General features: G+C 31.8%; 1 protein-coding gene and 1 pseudogene across 2 annotated transcripts; one reads left to right on the forward strand and one right to left on the reverse strand.

The window, feature by feature from the left end:
• The first annotated feature begins 1,905 nt into the window (after nucleotides 1-1,905).
• On the forward strand, nucleotides 1,906-7,000 carry LOC112743692 (kinetochore protein SPC24 homolog). 2 transcript variants are annotated; one of them, XM_025792988.3, is made up of 7 exons: nucleotides 1,906-2,478; nucleotides 4,264-4,391; nucleotides 5,181-5,408; nucleotides 6,066-6,207; nucleotides 6,330-6,431; nucleotides 6,537-6,610; nucleotides 6,714-7,000. In XM_025792988.3, the coding sequence occupies exons 3-7, from the start codon at nucleotides 5,231-5,233 to the stop codon at nucleotides 6,827-6,829; spliced, it is 612 nt and encodes a 203-aa protein (XP_025648773.1). In that variant the 5' UTR covers nucleotides 1,906-2,478; nucleotides 4,264-4,391; nucleotides 5,181-5,230; the 3' UTR covers nucleotides 6,830-7,000. The 2 variants fall into 2 exon arrangements, with proteins under 2 accessions (XP_025648773.1, XP_025648774.1); XM_025792989.3 differs by having other exon boundaries at nucleotides 1,973-2,478; nucleotides 4,264-4,308.
• A 484-nt stretch (nucleotides 7,001-7,484) lies between these two features.
• LOC112740514 (gamma-interferon-responsive lysosomal thiol protein-like) lies at nucleotides 7,485-10,604 on the reverse strand (annotated as a pseudogene).
• Nucleotides 10,605-21,018: the final 10,414 nt, after the last annotated feature.

Raw genomic sequence — 21,018 nt, forward strand, 5'->3', positions numbered from 1 at the left:
GTCCCTACGTTTGGGTGTAATTCTATTTTGGTACTTAAAGTTTAAAGCGTTCTATTTGAATCTAAAAAGTTTCATTTAGTTTTAGAGGTAATGACCAAATCAGTACCCAAAAGATTCAAACGCTGACATTTTGGTACCTCACTATTGTTATTGACAAAATGGTCGTTAAAAGATTTTAAAATTTGACAAGCGTGCCCCTGAGCTCGCCGGAGCAAATTTCCGACAAGCACAATGCTGATGTGGCCATTGTGTTTTGGTGACTTGGCAACCCACCCCCAAGGTTCCCTCCCCAACGCACACTCCCTCCCCTTCCCTCTCCCCCCTGTCGCAGCCCTCATCCCCAACACACACTTTTCCCCCATCGTAGTCTCCGCCGTATCACAACCCCTTCCCCAACGTATACTTTCCCTTTCTCCCTCAACACCACCATTCACAGCAACAACAACTTTATCATCAACAGCAACAACAACCTCCACCACTCTCCCTCTCCAATGCACAATACCCCTCCCTCCCTCCCTCAACCCCACCACTCGCAGTAACAATAGCCTTAATATTAACAGCAACAATAATCTCCACCACTCCCCTTTTTCCAATGCACACTCCCCTCTCCCTCCCTCAACACCACCATTCACAGCAATAACAACCTCAACATCAACAGAGTTGTCCCAAATCATGAATTGTCCCAAATTTTAGGTTAAATTATCATTCAAAAAAATTAATAACAATAAAACTCAGAGAAAACAAACACATTCATATACAATAATCAAAATAAAATAAAACTTAATACAACACCACCAAAGCAAGAATAGAAGAAGAAAACCAGACACAGAGGGGCACGACACAATGGAACCCAGACAGAGGAGGCATGGCAGCGACTGGGGGCTAGCAGTGAAGGCGACAGCGGTGAAGACGCACAGACAACGCAATGCCATGAAGGAGATAGACGACACTGGCGAACGCAGAAGATCCGATGACGAGATGGCGACAGTGCGGTGTCGATGACACTAGCTCTGTAAAACTGAGAAGGTTGAACTCCACTGCTATTTTGGGGGAGAGTGAGTTGAGAGTGTGAGACACTGTGTTGAGAAGGGGATTAGAATTCAAAGGGGCAAGGGAAAGGGGATTAGGGTTTAGAAAGGGGAATTTTTGATTGAGGAGGGAAGAAGTGCGTTGGGGATGGGAGATTAGGGTTAGGGAAGGGGAGGGAAGGATTAGGGTTGGGGAGGGGGGAGAGTGCATTCAGGAAGGGGAGGGGGAAGGAAAAGGAGAAGGAGAAGTGCATTGGAAAGGAAGAAAGGAAGTAGGGTGGGGGAGGGGGGTTGCCATGTCATCAAAATGTAGTAGCCATGTCAGCACTGTACTTGCCGGAGATGTGCTCCGGCGAACTCGTGGGTACGCTTGTCAAATTTTAAACTCTTTTAAGGACCATTTTGTCAATAACAATAGTGAGGTACCATAATGTCAGCGTTTGAATCTTTCGAATACTGATTTGGTCATTACCTCTTTAGTTTTAATATAGTCCCACCGTGAGATCAAAGTTAAATAATTAACAGAATACCCTACATACATGACAGCAACAATATCGATAATCGGGAGAACAAGTACAAGTTCTAGAGGCCCAAAATCAATCGTAGATGCATCAATACATTTATTTATCATTCTTCTTACAATTTAAATGAAATATTTTCTATAGAAGTAAAGAGAATGATAAATAAATATATTAATACATTCACGGTTGATTTTGTGCCTCTGAAATTTGTACTTGTTCTCCAAATTATCGACCTTGTTCTTATACTGCTGTTATGTAGGACATTTCATTAATTATTTAACTTTGACACTATATTAAAGCTAAATGAATTTTTTTTTGAATTCAAATAGGATACTTTAAACTTTAAAGACCAAAATAGAATTATGGCCAAAGACTAATTTAATACTTTACCATTTTAAAAATTGGCTAAAAATCATTGAATCGGCTGGACGAACTGAATCGGGACCCCATCGGATTTCTTGAAGCGACGTGGTTTCTTTGTTAAGAAAAAGAACGCGCCAGTTTCTCTTCGGTCCTCACCCAGTCACCCCCATTCCTCTGCGCTGCAGTCCCCCACCCCCAAATCACAACCCTAGGTCACAGAAGTCTTCCCCACCGCCGCAGGGAGTGAGAATCACGCCACCGCCCATTGCTCTCAGTCACCTTGAAACCTTCAACCAAGCTTCCCTCTCTCAGAGAAAGAAAAAAAGGTGACAAACCCTAGCTTCCATTGTTGCCGTCGTTCTTCTCACCGCCGCCGTCCCGCCGTTCTTCGCCAGCTTCTTTTCTTCGCGCGTCACCAGCTTCTTTGCCTGGTCCAGTTTCGTCGTCCGTTCCATCGCCAGGTCCAGCTTCGTCGTCCGTCGTGTGCTCGTCGCTGCCGCCAGCTTCTCCACGTCACATTGTTGCTCCCTCTCCTTCCTACTCTGCTCGTTCGAAGACCACCGAAGGTTAGTTAATTTTTCTTGCTTACTTTTTTTTTGTTTCTAATCAGTTGTTTATAAGAAAATGTGATTTGGTTAATTTAGTTTTAATGTGTTCAGAATGATTTTGTTAAAAAAAAAAAAATTAGTTAATTTTGTGTGTCTTTGTGAACTCTGATCTCTTATGATATGTCGTCCGTCGCTCTAACTCAAATCTCTGCTCACTGCCCTCGCCGAAGGTAAATCAGTCAGTGCTTGTTCTTGGACTCTTGGTTGATTAAGTCTGTTACTGGCTTACTTCTTGATGATAAATTGATACTGATTCTTGTGATAAATTGATACGGGCTTGTTGAATTGATGCTTAGTGAATTTACTGGAATTTGGTTTCTGTAGGAGAAGCATTATATCTCTACTACTATCTGTGTTCTCTTTTTAATTACAATTTGATTTCATTATATGTGGGGTTTTGTGGCCATTCCTTTGCAAAATCATAAAAGAAGTTTTGTAATTAATCATTATTGAAAACAAAAATGAATGTCACTTTGGCATTTGATTAGCGATTTTGCTATCAACATGTTATTTCCGTTAATAAATCTTTGGAATTGAATTACAGGTTTCTTAATTCTTATAGGAGTTAGTTTCTTAATCTTGTGCTTAGATTGTAACTGTTAATTTCAGTTATGGATGATAATATAAATCAAGAGGCATTTGCTCATACTAATAATATTTTCTGCCAATCAAGAAGCATTTGCTTAGATTGTGACTATCTTCCATTTTTTCTCTTCCAATATGCTCTGTTGGGACTGTTTTCTGCCTCAGTCATTATATGCTGAATGTTTTCATTATTCTCTTCCAATTGGGGATTGTATTCTCTTCCATTTTTTCTTTTCCAATATGCTCTGTTCACCACACAGGAGATTTGTGCAGTTGGGTGTGGTCAGGTATGATCGTTATTTTGTTTTATTTTATTTTTCAATTTGATGATATCTTTGATCTTTGTTGCCTGTGTTGGTGTTTGTTGATGGCCTGGAGTTTTGAGCTGTTTGTTAGATATGAGTTTAGATTGTGATAAATTTTGATAACTATTGTGTTTTGAGAAGGTTTGGTTTAGTGATTAGGTTGAGCTTAATTGCAAAAGAGGTCTTGCTACTCAGTTGTAAGGATTGTATAGTATTAACTTATTAAATGATTATAATTGCATTTTGTTTGAACTTATTAACTTATTAAATGATTAGGTTGACTTACTGAATAGTATTCATTGATTGGAATTGCATTTTGCTTTAGATGGTGATGATTTTCTTATGGAATGACTAAGTTTGTGTTAGACTACAAGTATGTACTAGGGTGTTTATTTATAATTTATTTATTATTTTATTATAAAACGGTTTTTCCGGTTGGACTACGATTAAATCAATTGGACCAGTAAACCAGTGAACCAGTGATCGGAGTGGTTTGATGACCGGTTCGGTTTTTAGAACCTTGCAAACATAAAAAACTCCCATGATGCTACGGTGCACCATTACCAATGGCTAAACCCTAGCACACCTCTTTGGCCGCTTTCGTTGCTTACTTCCGGATTGGAGAGCATTAGGAACGGGCTCCGCGTTCTGTATTTCTTAGTTTCGTTTAATTATACACATTATTTTCCAGCAAGAACAAGTTTCAAATCATGGTTTAAAGCTGCTGCAAGTGCAATATGATTTTGGCATTCAAGTTATTATTTTATCTTGTACAGTTTTGTATGCAGTTCATCCATATTTTCTTTTTCTATTTGCCGTTGATTACCCTTGTCCTATCTTTATGTTTTAATAGGATTGGAACCAGGGGAGACAGTAATTGCAGCCGTCTTACATCTGGGTATGCTCCATTTCGTTCAAAGCTTCTACCTTTCGTGGATGATTACTGTTTTAGAAAGCTAGGTAGCTGCTGCTGCATAAACAGTAAGAATCTCACTTCTTCAGGTTTTTGTAGCCTCTTGATTTTGTTTTTAACTACTTCTTCATGCTTGGTGATTTGTTCAACTCAAACTCCGCGATTCAAATGTTTGACAAATTAAATAATTGACATCAGTGCTTGGGCCTTAAATAATAAGTAATATGTACTGTGTAAAGGTATGTGTAATGTAATTATATTTTCCTGTGGTCCGCTGAAATGAATAAGAATGTTGAAGAATACAATGATGTAGTAGCATCATCATGACACTAATTAATTTCTGGGCATATATATAGCATGAAATATATTGAAATGTTTAAGAATAATAAGAAGGACAAAAGAACACAGTGGAGTCTTAAATATATTGAAATATTTAAGAATGCCACAATATGGATGATTCCCTATCCACTTGAAACTTGTGTTGATATGTAATTTATTTTCCAGAATCAAGGAGTTTGACTACAAAATTGATACTAATTCTTCTCATGATTTTAATTACAATTCGGGACTTCCATCCATACTTGATCAACTTTGAAAGTGAAGTAAAGTATCTCAAATTTGACAACTTGAGGGTTCGGACTTCTGTGTGTGTGTGTGTGTGCGTGCGTGCGTGCGTGCGTGCGAGCGAGCGAGAGCGAGAGAGAGAGAGAGAGAGAGAGCTTGTTATGTGAAAATGAGAGTTTGGTTTGTTCAGTTCAGTTTATGAAAAAAAATGACACCCCTAGTTCTTTTTCCTGCTAGAACATATATTTGTGTCTCTTGTTTTCTAATTTCTATTTACTCTTGGTATTGTGAAGAGGAACGCACAGAAGAGACTACCTTTCCCTTTTTCCCACTCAGATTTCCAATGGTGGATCCTTCTAGAACCATCGACGTAGAGAAGTTGATCTCCTGGTGCGACGACCTTGTCAAGATTCTGCCGGATCAGCACGACATCGACAACCTTGCTCTATGTCTCCAACGCACTACTTCCCTCTCTTCCACCTGCAATTCCGACCTCAACCATGTCCGCAACTTGCTCCAAGGTCTTTTTCATTCCTCCAATTTTTGTTGTTCTTTTTAACTCATCTTGTGCCGCGATTTTGTTCCATTTTAGTAGGTACTATTCAAATTTTGCAATGCAATGGTAGAAAGAGAAAAGGTGGGAATTTGAGAATTTTATTTTGTTCAAAAAATTCATTTTATGATGATGAGGGGTATGTACATTGGTTATTTGGTTACCTCGGATGTCGTAGCTGCTAATGTTGCAACTTTGATGAAGATGTTGATCTTCAATTTCTGGTATCAACTCACAAGTCTTTCTTATGATTTTGAACATTTGAACAATATCATACATATAATTCATTTAAAAGCAGAGCATAAGTTTTAAGCAATGTCTTTCTATTTTACAAAGCTAGCAAATTTGCCTCTATGGTTTACTTATATACAATATAAGTTCAGTCTAAATTATGACAATCTTACATGGAAAGGTGCAAGTTCCTTAGATTTTATAATCTTTGCCTCTGATTCACTCATTAATAGGTTTAATATGTACTTGTGCCTTCTCTGTGATTGAAGAAAGAACTCCATTACAACCAATTCTATTTTATATCTCCCCATTCGAATTCAAGTTATCTATTTCATGATAATTATGATGAGTGGGCCTTCTAGCTGTATGGTTGATTAGTTTGTATGCGAATCAGATTGTCAGAAAAAGATAGATGCATGCAAGCAGAAAAAAGAGGAAGCTAGATGTGAGAGTGCTTCTGATGCAGAACTAGACCTTCTTCAGAGAGAGCTGGATGAGGAACTTGAGAAAGAGAACTTTCTGAAAGAGGAATTTAGATAAGTGTCTAGATGTTTTCATATTTCTAATTGTGTATTCGTGTGTGCGTGTTTTTCTCGTGATTGCCGACTTTCTGGATGACATATCTTCTTAGTTCTTACCATCTATTTTGATTCAACACAACCATTGGGGTTGAGTTTAATGAACTAATGCAGCAGCAAAATTCTGTCCAAGAGCGAAAGAAGGCTTTATTGAAAATTGACAAAGATAAGCGAAGGAAAGAGTAAGTAAATTGTTATAAACTAGTGAGAAATCTTAACTTATAGTCTTATACACAATTCCATATAGATTAGAACATAAAGAATTGCATTATTCTCTTGTGTTTCAGGAAGCTACTTTCAATGTATGCTTGTGTCTCAAATATTTTACCAGACTTGGATGATCCCTCCAAAATTTCAGGCTGTATCCTTTTGTTGAGTTTACTATTCTTTGTTCCTGCATCTCTTTCTTCCTTTTTAGGTCCTTTAGAATGCAAAATATGCTTGTTCCTTAATCATTATTGCAGATATTGTTGACAAGGATAAAAATGCAGCCGAGAAGTTTGAATATGACACATCAATGATGACTCCCCTTGATGTATGTAGTGACATTTGGAAAAGAATAAGTGCAGATTTGTGTTAAACAACAAACATGTCTGTTTTTCAGATGATTATTGTAACTATATAATTTCCCAACTTTGAGTGACATCATACTATCATAGAATCATGTCGTCACTTGTTCAATGGTGTAAGAATTTATGTTATATGCTAATTTAACATGAATGACAATCCTGCAATGTTTATTTTTTGACTAGTTAGCCAGGAGAGTATACCTTTAGATATTCAATTTCATGGATTGTTTTATGCCTAGAATCAGATAATAGTTTGATTCGTTACAATTTGATGAATATTTTGTGTTAATGTTTTCATATATTAAGTTGACACATACTTTATAAAAAGAAACTCATTTCTTGTGCATTTGAAAAAGGGTGTAAACAAATAGCACATTTCAGCAGAAGTGTGTTTCATCTCGATGATTAACACATTGTAGCAACTTTAATTTCATCCTAGCATTGCTATAGACTTTGTAACTGTGTCCCACACTATTAACCATTAAACGGCCAACGGTTTTATTATGATTAAAGTTGTAATATACACTTCAGTAACAACCCAAAAAGAATAAAAAAGAATTGTTTAGTCATATAATAATATGGATATGATGGATCATGTAAAATGGACCATATAAGACGGGGAAAATGGTATTACCGTATTAGGCATAAAATAAAAAAATGCACAACAGAAACAAATAATAATATTAATATATGCTATCCCTGTTTAATTGTTGTCATTGATTTCTTAATACCCAGAACTATTACACATATGGTGACATTTCACTGCCTAGTACTAGTAGGGTGAACTATAGAAAAATAAAATAATATTATAAGGCTTTTTTGTTACTACTGCACATCTTCTCTGTTGAGAGCTTGGCCATGGTTGATTGGCTCATATAGTCATAGCATAGTGTATAGCCTTTTATTTCATTTCTAATGATGTTTGCATGCTTCTGGCATGGAAGAGCCTCTATAAGAATTACAAACGTAGCTTGTGAAATTTTCATATTCCTGAATGAAACAAGCAATAAACTTTAACTTAAGAGAACTTTTGTAAAACAATAATAAACCAAACCACAGATTAAGAGTTATATATATGTAGGATGTGCTTATTCTTCATAAAGGACATATTAAATATTTTTAAAAAATAAGTATAAAAACTACTTTTTAATTAGTCAATATAAGCTAATTTTTTTTATTGTAAAATTATTTTCTAACTCATTTTTTGAAGGATTTAGAATTTAGTATTTAGAATTTAAAATTTAAAAATTAAAATAAAAATTAATGTAAAATATCTATTGATATTAACTTAAAAAATTTAGCTGCCTAATTGAACTCTTTTTAAAAAGGTATACAAGTATTCCTCATATGTTTCAAGTTTCATTATCTGATAGAAACAATGAGAAAGCTAAGGGAAAAATGAAGGAAATGCACAAAAACCTTTCCAATTGATTTATTGTTTACCACCACCACTGGCAACAATGTGTGAGGTGAATGAAGAAGTGCAGTTTCATTAATATGTTTTCGTCCAAGCTGCATAGGCCAAATTCAAATTAAAATTTAATGTTAAAACATCATAGATAAAGTGGATATTGAATTACATTTATCTATTATCTATTATATATATATAAAAGGGATATAAGAGAAGTTTGGTATACAAATTTTCTTTTCTGAAATACTAATTATTATATATAACCTATAAAAAAATATATTTTTACTATTTTAAAGACTCAAACCCAAACCTTTTTTTGTTAAAATTTAAAATATTTACTATCTTGACTAACATCATATTTGTTATTATTATATATCTTGACTAACACATTGATACTTATTGATACACTGTTATATCTTTTTTATGCCATTAGATAAAATGAGGAATTATAATATCGAGTCCAACACACTCCATAATAATAATACTTCTATGTGCTTTTCTTGTTATAGTATGTATATATATTTTACTCAATTCCGTTTCAACCGTGACCTTTAAATATTTATACTTGAATCACAAATATAAAGTAGATTTGTATACATATATATAGAATATGATATTAAAGATTAATTTCACTTCGAAAATTGTTAAAACTAAATGTATATAAAAAATGTTTAACGAAACTAAAATTTTAAACTACCATGTTTTATAGAGACAAAAAAATTATTTAATCATTTAAAAAAAATAAAAAAAACACATCTTTTATAGAGTACTTTCTCTTCTAAATTGTTTTGTTTAATATTTATAAATGGATAGAAACATATCGTAACCTCGGTTCCATTTCCTGTGTTATGGCATTTGAGAATAGGAGCATTAGGCAAACCTAATGTGTTGAAGCATTCCTCCCAATTCTTTTGTCTTTTTTCAATTGCTAGAAGCTCCAAGCACTCAATCAAAGCATAGTATTTGTTCTGCATCATATAAAATAAATAATTTGTTATTTTAGAAAGCTATGATCCAATTGAAACAAGATTTTTAGAACATGTTTCATTTTGTTTTAATTGCTCTGATGGTCTCTTAAATTTTACCAAAATTTTAATTGAGTTTTTATAATTTAAAAATTTTTAAATAAATATTTTTAATTAATTTTTAGTAGTTATTAGATTTCAGAAAAAAACATAATTATAGAATATTTATTTATAAAATATTTCACAATTCTTTTTAGCATCCAAAAAAAAAAGAATTTAATTTTTATGCATTAACAGTGTAATTTTACACATGCATCTAATTACGTAATGCTACATCAGTATAAATAACTACCTTTTACATTAATCGAGTAAATGGTCATCCAAAAGAATGAATGTGATTAAGATTATACGACTGTATAAAACGTTTTATATTATCAGTGTATTAAAATTAAACTTAAAAATAAATATTTCAAAAATATTTTATATTTTAACAGAAAATAATTAGTAAGGTTTAATTGAAATTTATAAAAAAAAATTTAAAAATTTAATGAAACTATATATAAATAACAATAAGCCTTTTATTTTTACTATCTTCAGGTTAATTGTAGACAAATCATGTGCACTCACCACATCATTCAAAATGTTGATGGCACAGCTTTCCACCGAATTAAGCTCACATTCATCTGGGCCATTCTATTACAAAGTGAAATATTAAAAAAAGAATAAAAAAATATATAAATTAAACAAGAAATGTTCAAAAACATTGTGAAAATTGAAATAAAAAGTCATTGTTAGAAAATTTGAAGCTTGAACAATGTTTCCCCTGTTTAAAGTGAAAAGAAAAGAGACTCCTAGAAAGCATATTGAAAGAACAAACTGAATGTACAACACTAAAAATACAAAGCAAATGGAAATCATGATCAAAATTCACAAAAATTTCTGATTAATTCTTAGGAAGTTTCATGATCTAGTCAGATATAATAAAACAGTATTTAATTCTTTCAGCATAACATAAATACTTCTATATGTACAATAATAGAAATTAAACAAATTAAAACACAAAACCTGGCAAATTATGGAATTATTAGTGTCATTGTTGATATAAGCATTGGCCCAAGGAACGAGTTGGAGATTGATAATGTTGATAAGACCATTGTAGAATATTTCCTGGAGATTCTTAATAATGAAAGTTGAACATGGCTGGCAAAGGCTTCCATAGTACACTGAGAGATTAACTTTCATAATATTAGTCTCATCAACAATGTTGGCATCATGTGAATCACAAGGGTATGAATTAACACCACTAGATTCATCCATGAAAATCAAAAGGGTTTGTGCTACAACAATGATCATTATTCCTAGTTTTAGAGAAACAACCATTTCTTTTTTTTTTTTTTTTTTTGAGCTTGTGTGTTCCGGAGTTATTAGTTGAGTTTGTCACAAGATGGTGACTACATTTAAATCATTAAATAACATCAATTTGAATTTAATTTCTATGTATTTCGCTACGAAAGTTTTATATTGTTATAGAAAATATAATAAATATAGAATGAGACTTCAAAGTAACTAGGAGGACTTTTTTGCTGTGTCTTGGAGTTATTATTTGAGTTTGTCACACGATAGTGACTAAATTTGAATCATTAAATAACATTAATGTGAATTTAATTTCTATTTATTGTCTTATAAAGTTTACATTGTCATATAATAAATAATAGAATGATCATCTACGTAATTACCCATTTTTTATCTACTGCCTAAAAGATATTCTACAAAAAAAAAAGTTGTCATATTTACGAAAAATGACATTTTTTTTCTCCTATGAAGGACCTGAATAACGTTTTTATTTTTACTATTTGTAAAATGTATATTATTTTTCCGTAAGAATTACATAATAAATATTATGTAGCACCTTACTGTCAGAAAGTCACGCTTCTAACTGCGTAACTCTGATAGCAAGAAGTATTACGACTAACTTCATATACTTAATATTAAAATAGGAGCCTTAGACTTGACGTCGTATCGCTGATTTCATTGAAAACCGGGAATAAATACTTTTTCTAAAAAAAAAAACAAACAGGTATAGATTCATATACAAGACTTCTTACATAATATATATATATATATATATATATATATATATATATATATATATATATATAACATACAACTCCTATCCCTCTTACAAAATTGTAATAACAAAGACGAGGGAAGAAAATAATCTAATTAATACAACAACATATAAACCAAACGCAGTATAACTCTCCGTAATACTTCTTCATCCGGTTCCTGAAAAGGTAAAGCTATAGGGGGTGAGAACCTAACCACGTGGTCTCACCACAGAATTTCAAAGTTGTCATAAGAAGATATTTAACAAGAAAACTGTTTTCAAGCTCAGTGATTATCATTGCCTTATGAATCTTTTAAAAACCAATAGGTAATCGTTCAAAACCTTTTCAAAGAAACAATGTTTAATCTTTCAGAAATTCGAAACCTTTCCTTTCTTATAAGAAAATCTCAATCAGAAACCAACCACGCAATCAAACAACACAATCATTAATTCAGCACCAAAGTTCATTCTCAAATGTAGCACGCTAGGACAAACACAGGCAAGACAGACAAGGAAAGCACAGGTATAGGTAGCAGTTACAGCAAGTAGTTCAAGTAGCAGTTAAGAACAGTTTAGCAATTAGGCAAACCAAAACAAGTTCAAACCCAAGCAAAGCATACAAATGCATATGATGCATGCCTGTCCTATGGCTGATGAGGCTCATCTGTCGGTTATCCAGCCAACCCGACAAGTCTGAAAATACTTAGACTGTCCCCCGACGTGGCATCCCCAAGAGTCTATGCATAACTTTTTCTCAAATAATCAATATTGCTCAATGGGGGTTACATTCCCGGGAATTTATATAGTGTTCGGTCACACTTATGTCATAGGATCAATAGAGTACCGAGTTTTCAACCTGGTACACGTGGTGGCAAGCCACGGCACTTTATCCAGGGAACCTCGTATCTCAGATAATTCAAATTCATAAGCCATATGAATAATTCAAAGATCATATCTCAACATTCTCAATCCATATCTCAACATTCTCAACATCATCATCACTCATCAATCCAAATCTCATTTCCAAGTTCATTCAAAAACCATATTTCAAAGAAAATCCTCATCATCCTTCTTTCCATTCCGTTCATTAACAATCCCAATTCAAAACATAATTCTTTCTTTGATAAATAAGCCAATCTTAAAACATATAATGTTTAAAAACAAGACTTTTTAATTAATCACTTCAAATAAAACTTCCAATTTTATAAAATTTCGGCAGCATCTTCTCTAAAACTCGGACTCTGCCACCCTTTTAGAGAAGATGCTGCCGAAATTTTATAAAATTGGAAGTTTTATTTGAAGTGATTAATTAAAAAGTCTTATTTTTAAACATTATATGTTTTAAGATTGGCTTATTTATCAAAGAAAGAATTATGTTTTGAATTGGGATTGTTAATGAACGGAATGGAAAGAAGGATGATGAGGATTTTCTTTGAAATATGGTTTTTGAATGAACTTGGAAATGAGATTTGGATTGATGAGTGATGATGATGTTGAGAATGTTGAGATATGGATTGAGAATGTTGAGATATGATCTTTGAATTATTCATATGGCTTATGAATTTGAATTATCTGAGATACGAGGTTCCCTGGATAAAGTGCCGTGGCTTGCCACCACGTGTACCAGGTTGAAAACTCGGTACTCTATTAATCCTATGACATAAGTGTGACCGAACACTATATAAATTCCCGGGAATGTAACCCCCATTGAGCAATATTGATTATTTGAGAAAAAGCTATGCATAGACTCTTGGGGATGCCACGTCGGGGGACAGTCTAAGTATTTTCAAACTTGTCGGGTTGGCTGGATAACCGACAGATGAGCCTCATCAGCCATAGGACAGGCATGCATCATATGCATTTGTATGCTTTGCTTGGGTTTGAACTTGTTTTGGTTTGCCTAATTGCTAAACTGTTCTTAACTGCTACTTGAACTACTTGCTGTAACTGCTACCTATACCTGTGCTTTCCTTGTCTGTCTTGCCTGTGTTTGTCCTAGCGTGCTACATTTGAGAATGAACTTTGGTGCTGAATTAATGACTGTGTTGTTTGATTGCGTGGTTGGTTTCTGATTGAGATTTTCTTATAAGAAAGGAAATGTCTCGAATTTCTGAAAGATTAAACATTGTTTCTTTGAAAAGGTTTTGAACGATTACCTATTGGGTTTTAAAAGATTCATAAGGCAATGATAATCACTGAGCTTGAAAATAATTTTCTTGTTAAATATCTTCTTATGACAACTTTGAAATTCCGTGGTGAGACCATGTGGTTAGGTTCTCACCCCCTACAGCTTTATCTTTTCAAGAACCGGATGAAGAAGAATTAAGGAGAGTTATACTGCATTTAGTTTATATGTTGTTGTATTAATTAGATTATTTTCTTCCTTCGTCTTTGTTATTACACTTTTGTAAGAGGGATAGGAGTTGTATGTTATATATATATATATATATATTGTGTAAGAAGTCTTGTATATGAATCTATGCCTGTTTGCTTTTTTTTAAGAAAAAATATTTATTTCCGGTTTTCAATGAAGTCAGCGATACGGTGTCGAGTTTAAGGCTCCTATTTTAATATTAAGTATATGAAGTTAGTCGTAATACTTCTTGTTATCAGAGTTGCGCAGCCGGAAGCGTAACTTTCTGATAGTGAGGGTGTTACATATTATATATATTATTTGACGTAAATATTTTTTTAATAATCATTATATATTATATGACAACAATAATAAAATAAATGAAATTTTTTTATAAATTTAATTAATTAATATTATTATTAATGTTATTATTAATATTAATAAATGTTTACCAATCGTTTATATATTGTCAATTATAATAATGGTACATATAATATCATTTGTCTAAAGAGACACAACCCTCTAAGAATGGTGTATGTTTAAAATATTATACTTATTGTCTAAAGGACACAATTCTTTAAAAATGATGTATGTTTGAAACATTGTGGATATTGACAATAGAAGAGTCACAATAATTTATGTACGTGACAAATTATAATTGCTATGTGCAATAGATATAAATAAAGTTCTTGTCCACTATTTATACATACTAATTAAGTGTTTATTTTAATTATTAAGAGATTTTCTTTGTTTAAAAGAGTTGATAATTTTTTACTATTGCTAATTAAAAAATTCTTAAGTTTCATTGTATACTGGGAGAGTATTGTCATAAACCCTATAACAACTAAGTGTGGGGACAAATATCTCTCTAAAGAAAGCGATCTAATCGTGCCTTGAAACCATCTTTATATACCCAACAATTTTAGAGAGATATTTCTTGAAGATGACACAAGATCAAAACACCATGTTCAAGGTCATGAATCAAGAATTTATCAAGTTGGATCGCTTTGATGGAACAAATTTCAACCATTGGAAGGACAAGATGATGTTTCTTCTTTTAGTTTTTAATCTTGCATTTGTGATTGACCCAAAGTCTATACCAATTGCTGATCTACTGAAAATTCCACACCAAAAGAAAAAATAAAAAATTATTCAATTGAAGAAGAAATGAGATGAAGATACTCTTGCATGTCGAGATCATATTCTCAATACTTTATCCGACCGACTCAATGATCTCTACATGTCAATGCAATAACCATTGGAGATTTAGAAGGCTTTAGAATAAAATTATAATGCTGAATGATAAGGAACAGATAAGTTTATTATGATGAAATATTTTGAATTTATGATGAATGATACTATGCCTGTTATGGATCAAATTCATGAATTACAAATCCTTATAAGTAGACTTTGTGATCTACAAGTAATGAACCCTGAATCATTACAAGTTGGAGCAATTATTTTAAAATTATCTTCATCTTGGAATAGTTACAGGAAGAAACTTTTACATCTTGGTGAGGGCTTTAAAATTGAGAAATTACTAAGGCATATACATATGAAGGTGGAAACTCGAAAACGTGATGCTATGTATCTTTCTTAAAGTTCTAAAGTGAATCATATTGGTGAAAACAACACCAATAAGAAGAAAAGAAAGTTCTCAAAAGATTCAAAGTAAGACAAGAAGAGAGACACAGATAATGTTATTATTGTCACAAGAAAGGATATTATATCAAAGAATGTAGACTTCTGAAAAAGAAAGCACCAAAGACCAATTTAGTAGAATAGAAGGATCTAATTGCAATGGTTGCAGAAAAAGTACAAAATATGCATATTGGCATGGTTACATGCAACACAAGAAAAATTACTTGAATGGTGGTTAGATTCTGGGACTACTGTTCACGTTTGTAATGATCACAACCAATTCAAAACATATGAAGAAGTGAATAATAGAGAAGTCTTGATAGGCAATGACAAGTCAACCAAAATTTGTGGTCAAGGAACTGTGGAATTAAATTTTACATCTAGAAAGAAATTAAATTTAATAAATGTACTTCATGTTTCTGTTTTGAGAAAAAAATAGTTTCTGTTAGTCTTTTGTGTAAAAAAGGATTTAAAGTTGTAATGGAATCTGTTAAAGTGATCTTGCTTAAAAATGATGTATTCATAGGAAAAGAATATTGTATTGAAAGCATGTTTAAACTTAGTAAAGTGAATGTTTCTTTGTATGTTGTTGATTCTTGTGATTTATGGCATAGTATAGATTAGCACACTTAAATTACAAATTAATTGAATATATGTATAAAAATAATTATACTGATCTTAGTAACAAGGATTTTAATAAGAAATGTGATATTTGCATACAATCCAAAATTACTGAGAACTTTCTTCTAAAGTTGAAAGAAACACACATTTATTAGAATTGATTCATAGTGATAGTTGTGAATTATATGGCAATATTACTAGAGAAAGAAAAAGATATTTTATAACTTTTATTGATGATTGTTCTAGATTTACTTATGTGTATTGCTTAGAAATAAAGATAAAATTTTTAAAATGTTTAAGAAATATAAAAAGGAAATGAGTAAAGTATCATTTTTGTCCCCAACGTTTGGGGTAAATCCTATTGTGTCCCTAATGTTTAAATCGTCCTATTTATATCCCTAACGTTTGTAAAGTGATTCAATGTTATCCTGCCGTCAATTACACATCATGAGCGCTTTAGTTTGAGTTTTAAAAATCTCTTCTTAAAGTTAGAATACAAATGTTTGGGATAGAATCGATGATCTACTCCGAAAAATAGCTCATCAAATGTTGAAACTAATTCCTACAACATTTACATAATTCACTTTTCTAGGGACATAATTGAATCTAAACACAAATAGTGGGTATAATATTAAAATCGAACACATCCAAGTGAGACCTAATTGAGAATGAATACATCCAAGTAAGAATTAAAAAATATAATCTGATTTGTTAGTATAATTAATAGTATGATAACATTGAATCACTTTTATAAACGTTAAGGATACAAATAGGACGATTTAAACGTTAGGGACACAAATAGGACTTACCCCAAACGTTGGGGACAAAAACGATACTTTACTCAAAGGAAATAGAAAATATGCATGATAAGAAAATAAAATTTTTTGTGGTGATTGAGGTGGAGAATATTTTTCTAATGAATTTGATAACTTTTGTAAATTATATAGAATTGTGCATGAATTTTCCGCTCCATACAAGCATAAATAAACGAACTAAATTTTAGAATATAAGCATAAACTAGAAATTACTAATTTTCTGTTGATCCGACGTAAAATTCCATCTGTGCACACTTGCATTTCCAAGATCTTCTTGTAAGAGAGTCAAAAACCATTTCCAAACTCCTTTGTTTTTCATCCGACAACAACATATCCAATGGTATAAAAATTATTATTGGCATCTTGTGCTATCGCCGGAAGTAACTGTCCACCAAAATACCTAGAATGCATCCTTCCAAATTTATTAGTGGTCTACAACCACTTTTGAAACCTTTTTTTGCATGCATCCAGGCGCGCGCGCGCACACACGCATATATATCTTATCAAACACTGGTGGGAACTGTAAAATTGGTATTACCTCTAGGAGTACAGTAGATCCAAGGTTGCTCTGTAGGATTTCGAAAGGATAATCCATCACCTTTCCATATTACTTACTCTCGCTTTCAACAATTCTATCTCTTGCCTCCTTTAATGTCTTGTAAACCATCTTATCCTAAGGATACATGTCAAACTCATCTTTTAGAAAATTAGTAGCTTCTTTCTTAGTCATATGAGGATGGATAGCTATTAGCTAGTCTTTTTTCAATTATCTTGCTTAGCTAGTGCTGGTCAGTAGAATTATTGCCCATGTCCCTTACATATGTATGTTTAGATTTGAAAATTTTAACCTGAAAGCACTTAAGAGAATTATTGTAGAATATATGTAAAAAATTATGGACATTCTTCTCTTTTGCAGTCTACCCGAACCCTTTTCTTATTGTTTTTAATCCACTGAAGCTTACTGCCCTCAGAGATAAACAAGTCCTTCACCGCATCTTTAAAATCATTAAGAGTTATAAACTTGGTACCTACTTCAAAGTGGCTTTCTCCAAATCCATACTCATCATTGAACTCAAGCCAATGATGATTCTCAGCTTCTTTATCAGAGAAAATAGGGGTATAAAAATTCTCTTAATGGTACTCATACTCTGAATTGGAGGAACTTAAGTGTACAATAGGCCTATTACTGAGCTTACCAGTTTGCAAAGAAGGCCTAGCTCTTTCTTCTACTTTGGGCCCAACACTTGGCTGTACATTAGGTCTTTTTTGAACAATATTTCATCTATTGTTCTTTGGTGTATTCTTCCTCTTTAATGGATTCTTCTTGTTCTCTTACACCTTTCTCTTTGGTGCAACCACTTTTTTTTCCTTGTAAGCCATATTTCTCTTTTTTTTAGCACGCTTCTCTTTTTCATTGTTCTCCTCATTAACACTGTCATCATCATATTCTGAAGGTGGAGGTTTGTAATAAGGTTTATCCTCCGTACTTTCGTAGCCATCATTAGAGGATGATGTCATCAGATTATCACAGATGTCATCTAGTTCTATACACTTAACATTCCCAATTTTTTTCATCCCACTCCCTTTTTGGCCAATATCTATATTTTCAGTTCCTGTATTTTCGGCTCTTACTTCCTCTACATACTCAGATTCATTGACAACATGATCAAAATAAATGTAAAACTCATCTTTTCTTCATTTCTCATCAAATTGTCACACAATTCACGAATTTCACTATCCCCTGTTAAACAATGAAACCCAGATTAATATTACTTGCCTTTAATATCACTCGCCGTACTATCAAACCAATATATTGCCTTGTAGCCAAGATATCCTAAACCCTCAACCAACTTCACCAAAGTTGATAAAATCTATGCCATTTCTGAAAATTTTTCTACTTTTCTATTCACGTAAACAAGCCCCCATCACCATTTCTCACAAAATTTCTTTCATGGTGAAAAACAAGAATTACAAACCTTTTAGCCATCTAAAATTTTTTAACAAAAACAAAATCAAATCACAAGTTTCGAAATCCTAGAAACTTTTAAAATGAGGACATAATAACTTTTTTCAACAAAACTCAAACGAAAAGCAACCATGATTCATGGCATTTGCGTGCATCACACCCTACATTACATGGAACCCTAACCGGTGAAAGCATGAAGGTTAGGGATTTGTTTACCTTGCTTGATGACTGAACTGTTTCAGCAAACGAGTTTCGTTTTTTTTACTCCACCTTCCTTGATGACGCTTCAGTTTCTTTTTGGAGGGAACGAAGCTCTGATTTTCATGAACGGGTTAGGACAATCTATGGTAAGGATTTTTATAAGAATTTACAATTTTCGAAACAACATCATTTTCATCACTAAGAACCTTCTTGTCCTACAAATTTTAGTCTCCTTCTAATATAGCACTACAACGGATAACTGGACAACGTTACAACTACGTCAGTTAGTTCTGTTTGATTTGTGAGAGACAAATGAATGGAAGGATGAAACTGTTCTCCATTTATAAAAATTAAAAATCTTTTTGTATTTAAATTTTATCAGAAATATATTTATCTAAAATTTTAAAAATTAGAGACTTATTTATTTATTTTTTTAATTTAAAAATATGATTCTAGAGATCATTTTTTTTTTAATTTTATTCTTAAATGTTTCAATGAAAATTAAGTCAAATGCATGGATTGCTTGTTCTTTATAAAATTGAGTTGTATTTTTTCAAATTAAAATGATTTTTCAAAAGCTAAAATGTCATTTTTTCTTATGAAAACAATTTTATCAAAAATGGAATCTTTTATAAAACTAGCCTGGTAATTTACTTTTATTAAAAAATATTATGTTCTGATTTCGATGTTTAGCAGGGGGTGCAATGACTATTAAGTATTAACCCCTACTAAAAATGATGTGCATGAAAAAGAAATAGTTTTAAATAGACCAGTGAGGGTGGCTACAAAGTCCAAGGACCATTATCCACCGACTTGATGCCATGAATCACTGCCCTAATTGAATTTTATGGTGATGCTCCCCACACGTGGTAACCTAATTGGTTAAACCTTTTGGAAGAGACAATAGCTATGAATAGGGTTGGAAGTAGCTCATCAAGCCGTTGGAATTCGATTCATTAATAATCCGATGAGCTAAATCCATCAGTTGGTATGAATTGAGTTTAAATTTAGAATTAAACTCATAAATTAAATGAGTTAAAATTAAATTTAGATAAACACAATTTATTAATTCGTGAATTAACTAGATTATATATATATAATATTAAAAATATAGATTAAATATATTAAAATATACGTATTTATATATATATATATATATATATATATATATATATATATATAATTTTAATTATTTTAAATTTTATAGTTATTTTTTATATATAATTTTAATTTAGAATATAAATAAAAAATTTATAATTGATAGATAGACAATATATAGAATTTATTTTTTTAATATTTTTTAACATATATAAGTTATAATTTATTGATATAGAATTATAGATTATATTTCTATTATTTAAGCTAGTTCGTGAACTTTCGTTGAAGTGATTTTAAACTTATGAAATAGGCTCGATTGTTAATGAGTTGAACTATGAGCCAAACTTAATTTTATAAACCAAATTTAAGATTGGTCGAATTTAATTCAACTCGACTCACTTCCAACCCTAACTATAAAATTAGAACAAAAAGTCAAAATCATTTACATTTAGATGCAACATCAAAGAGGCTTGTCCCCCTTTCTAAGCTTTTTAAAGTTTGAGTATGAATTCGTTGTGTATGTCAACTTCTTTTTTTTTTAACAGTTAATGGCTAATTTTTTTTATATTGTATCATTAAGCACGTCGTATTACATGTATATTATATAATTTTGGTATAATCCTTTGACATGAGAAGAATTATTATTACAAGATCGTCGTTAACGATTTTTAGTATGGACAAAATTATTTGAAATCGTAACTAATGTTCGAAGGGAAAAAAAATTTGGCTAAAAATCGTACTACCGATTTTATAAGAAAATTTCTACAAAAAGTAAATTAGTACTACCTATTTCATTGTTGTAATATTCCAAAAATATTAAAAATATATGTATTCTTTATTATAAGCATTTTTGTATTATAATAATAGGTATTATAGTAAAAGAAATATGTATTATTGTAAAGCATTTTTGTATTCCAACGACAAAGAATAATAATAATAATAATAATAATAATAATAATAATAATAATAATAATAATAATAATAATAATAATATTGTACTCTTTGTAAGCATTTTTATTTCT

The sequence above is a fragment of the Arachis hypogaea genome, chromosome 14, assembly GCF_003086295.3.
Source record: "Arachis hypogaea cultivar Tifrunner chromosome 14, arahy.Tifrunner.gnm2.J5K5, whole genome shotgun sequence".
Classification (NCBI taxonomy): Eukaryota; Viridiplantae; Streptophyta; class Magnoliopsida; order Fabales; family Fabaceae; genus Arachis; species Arachis hypogaea.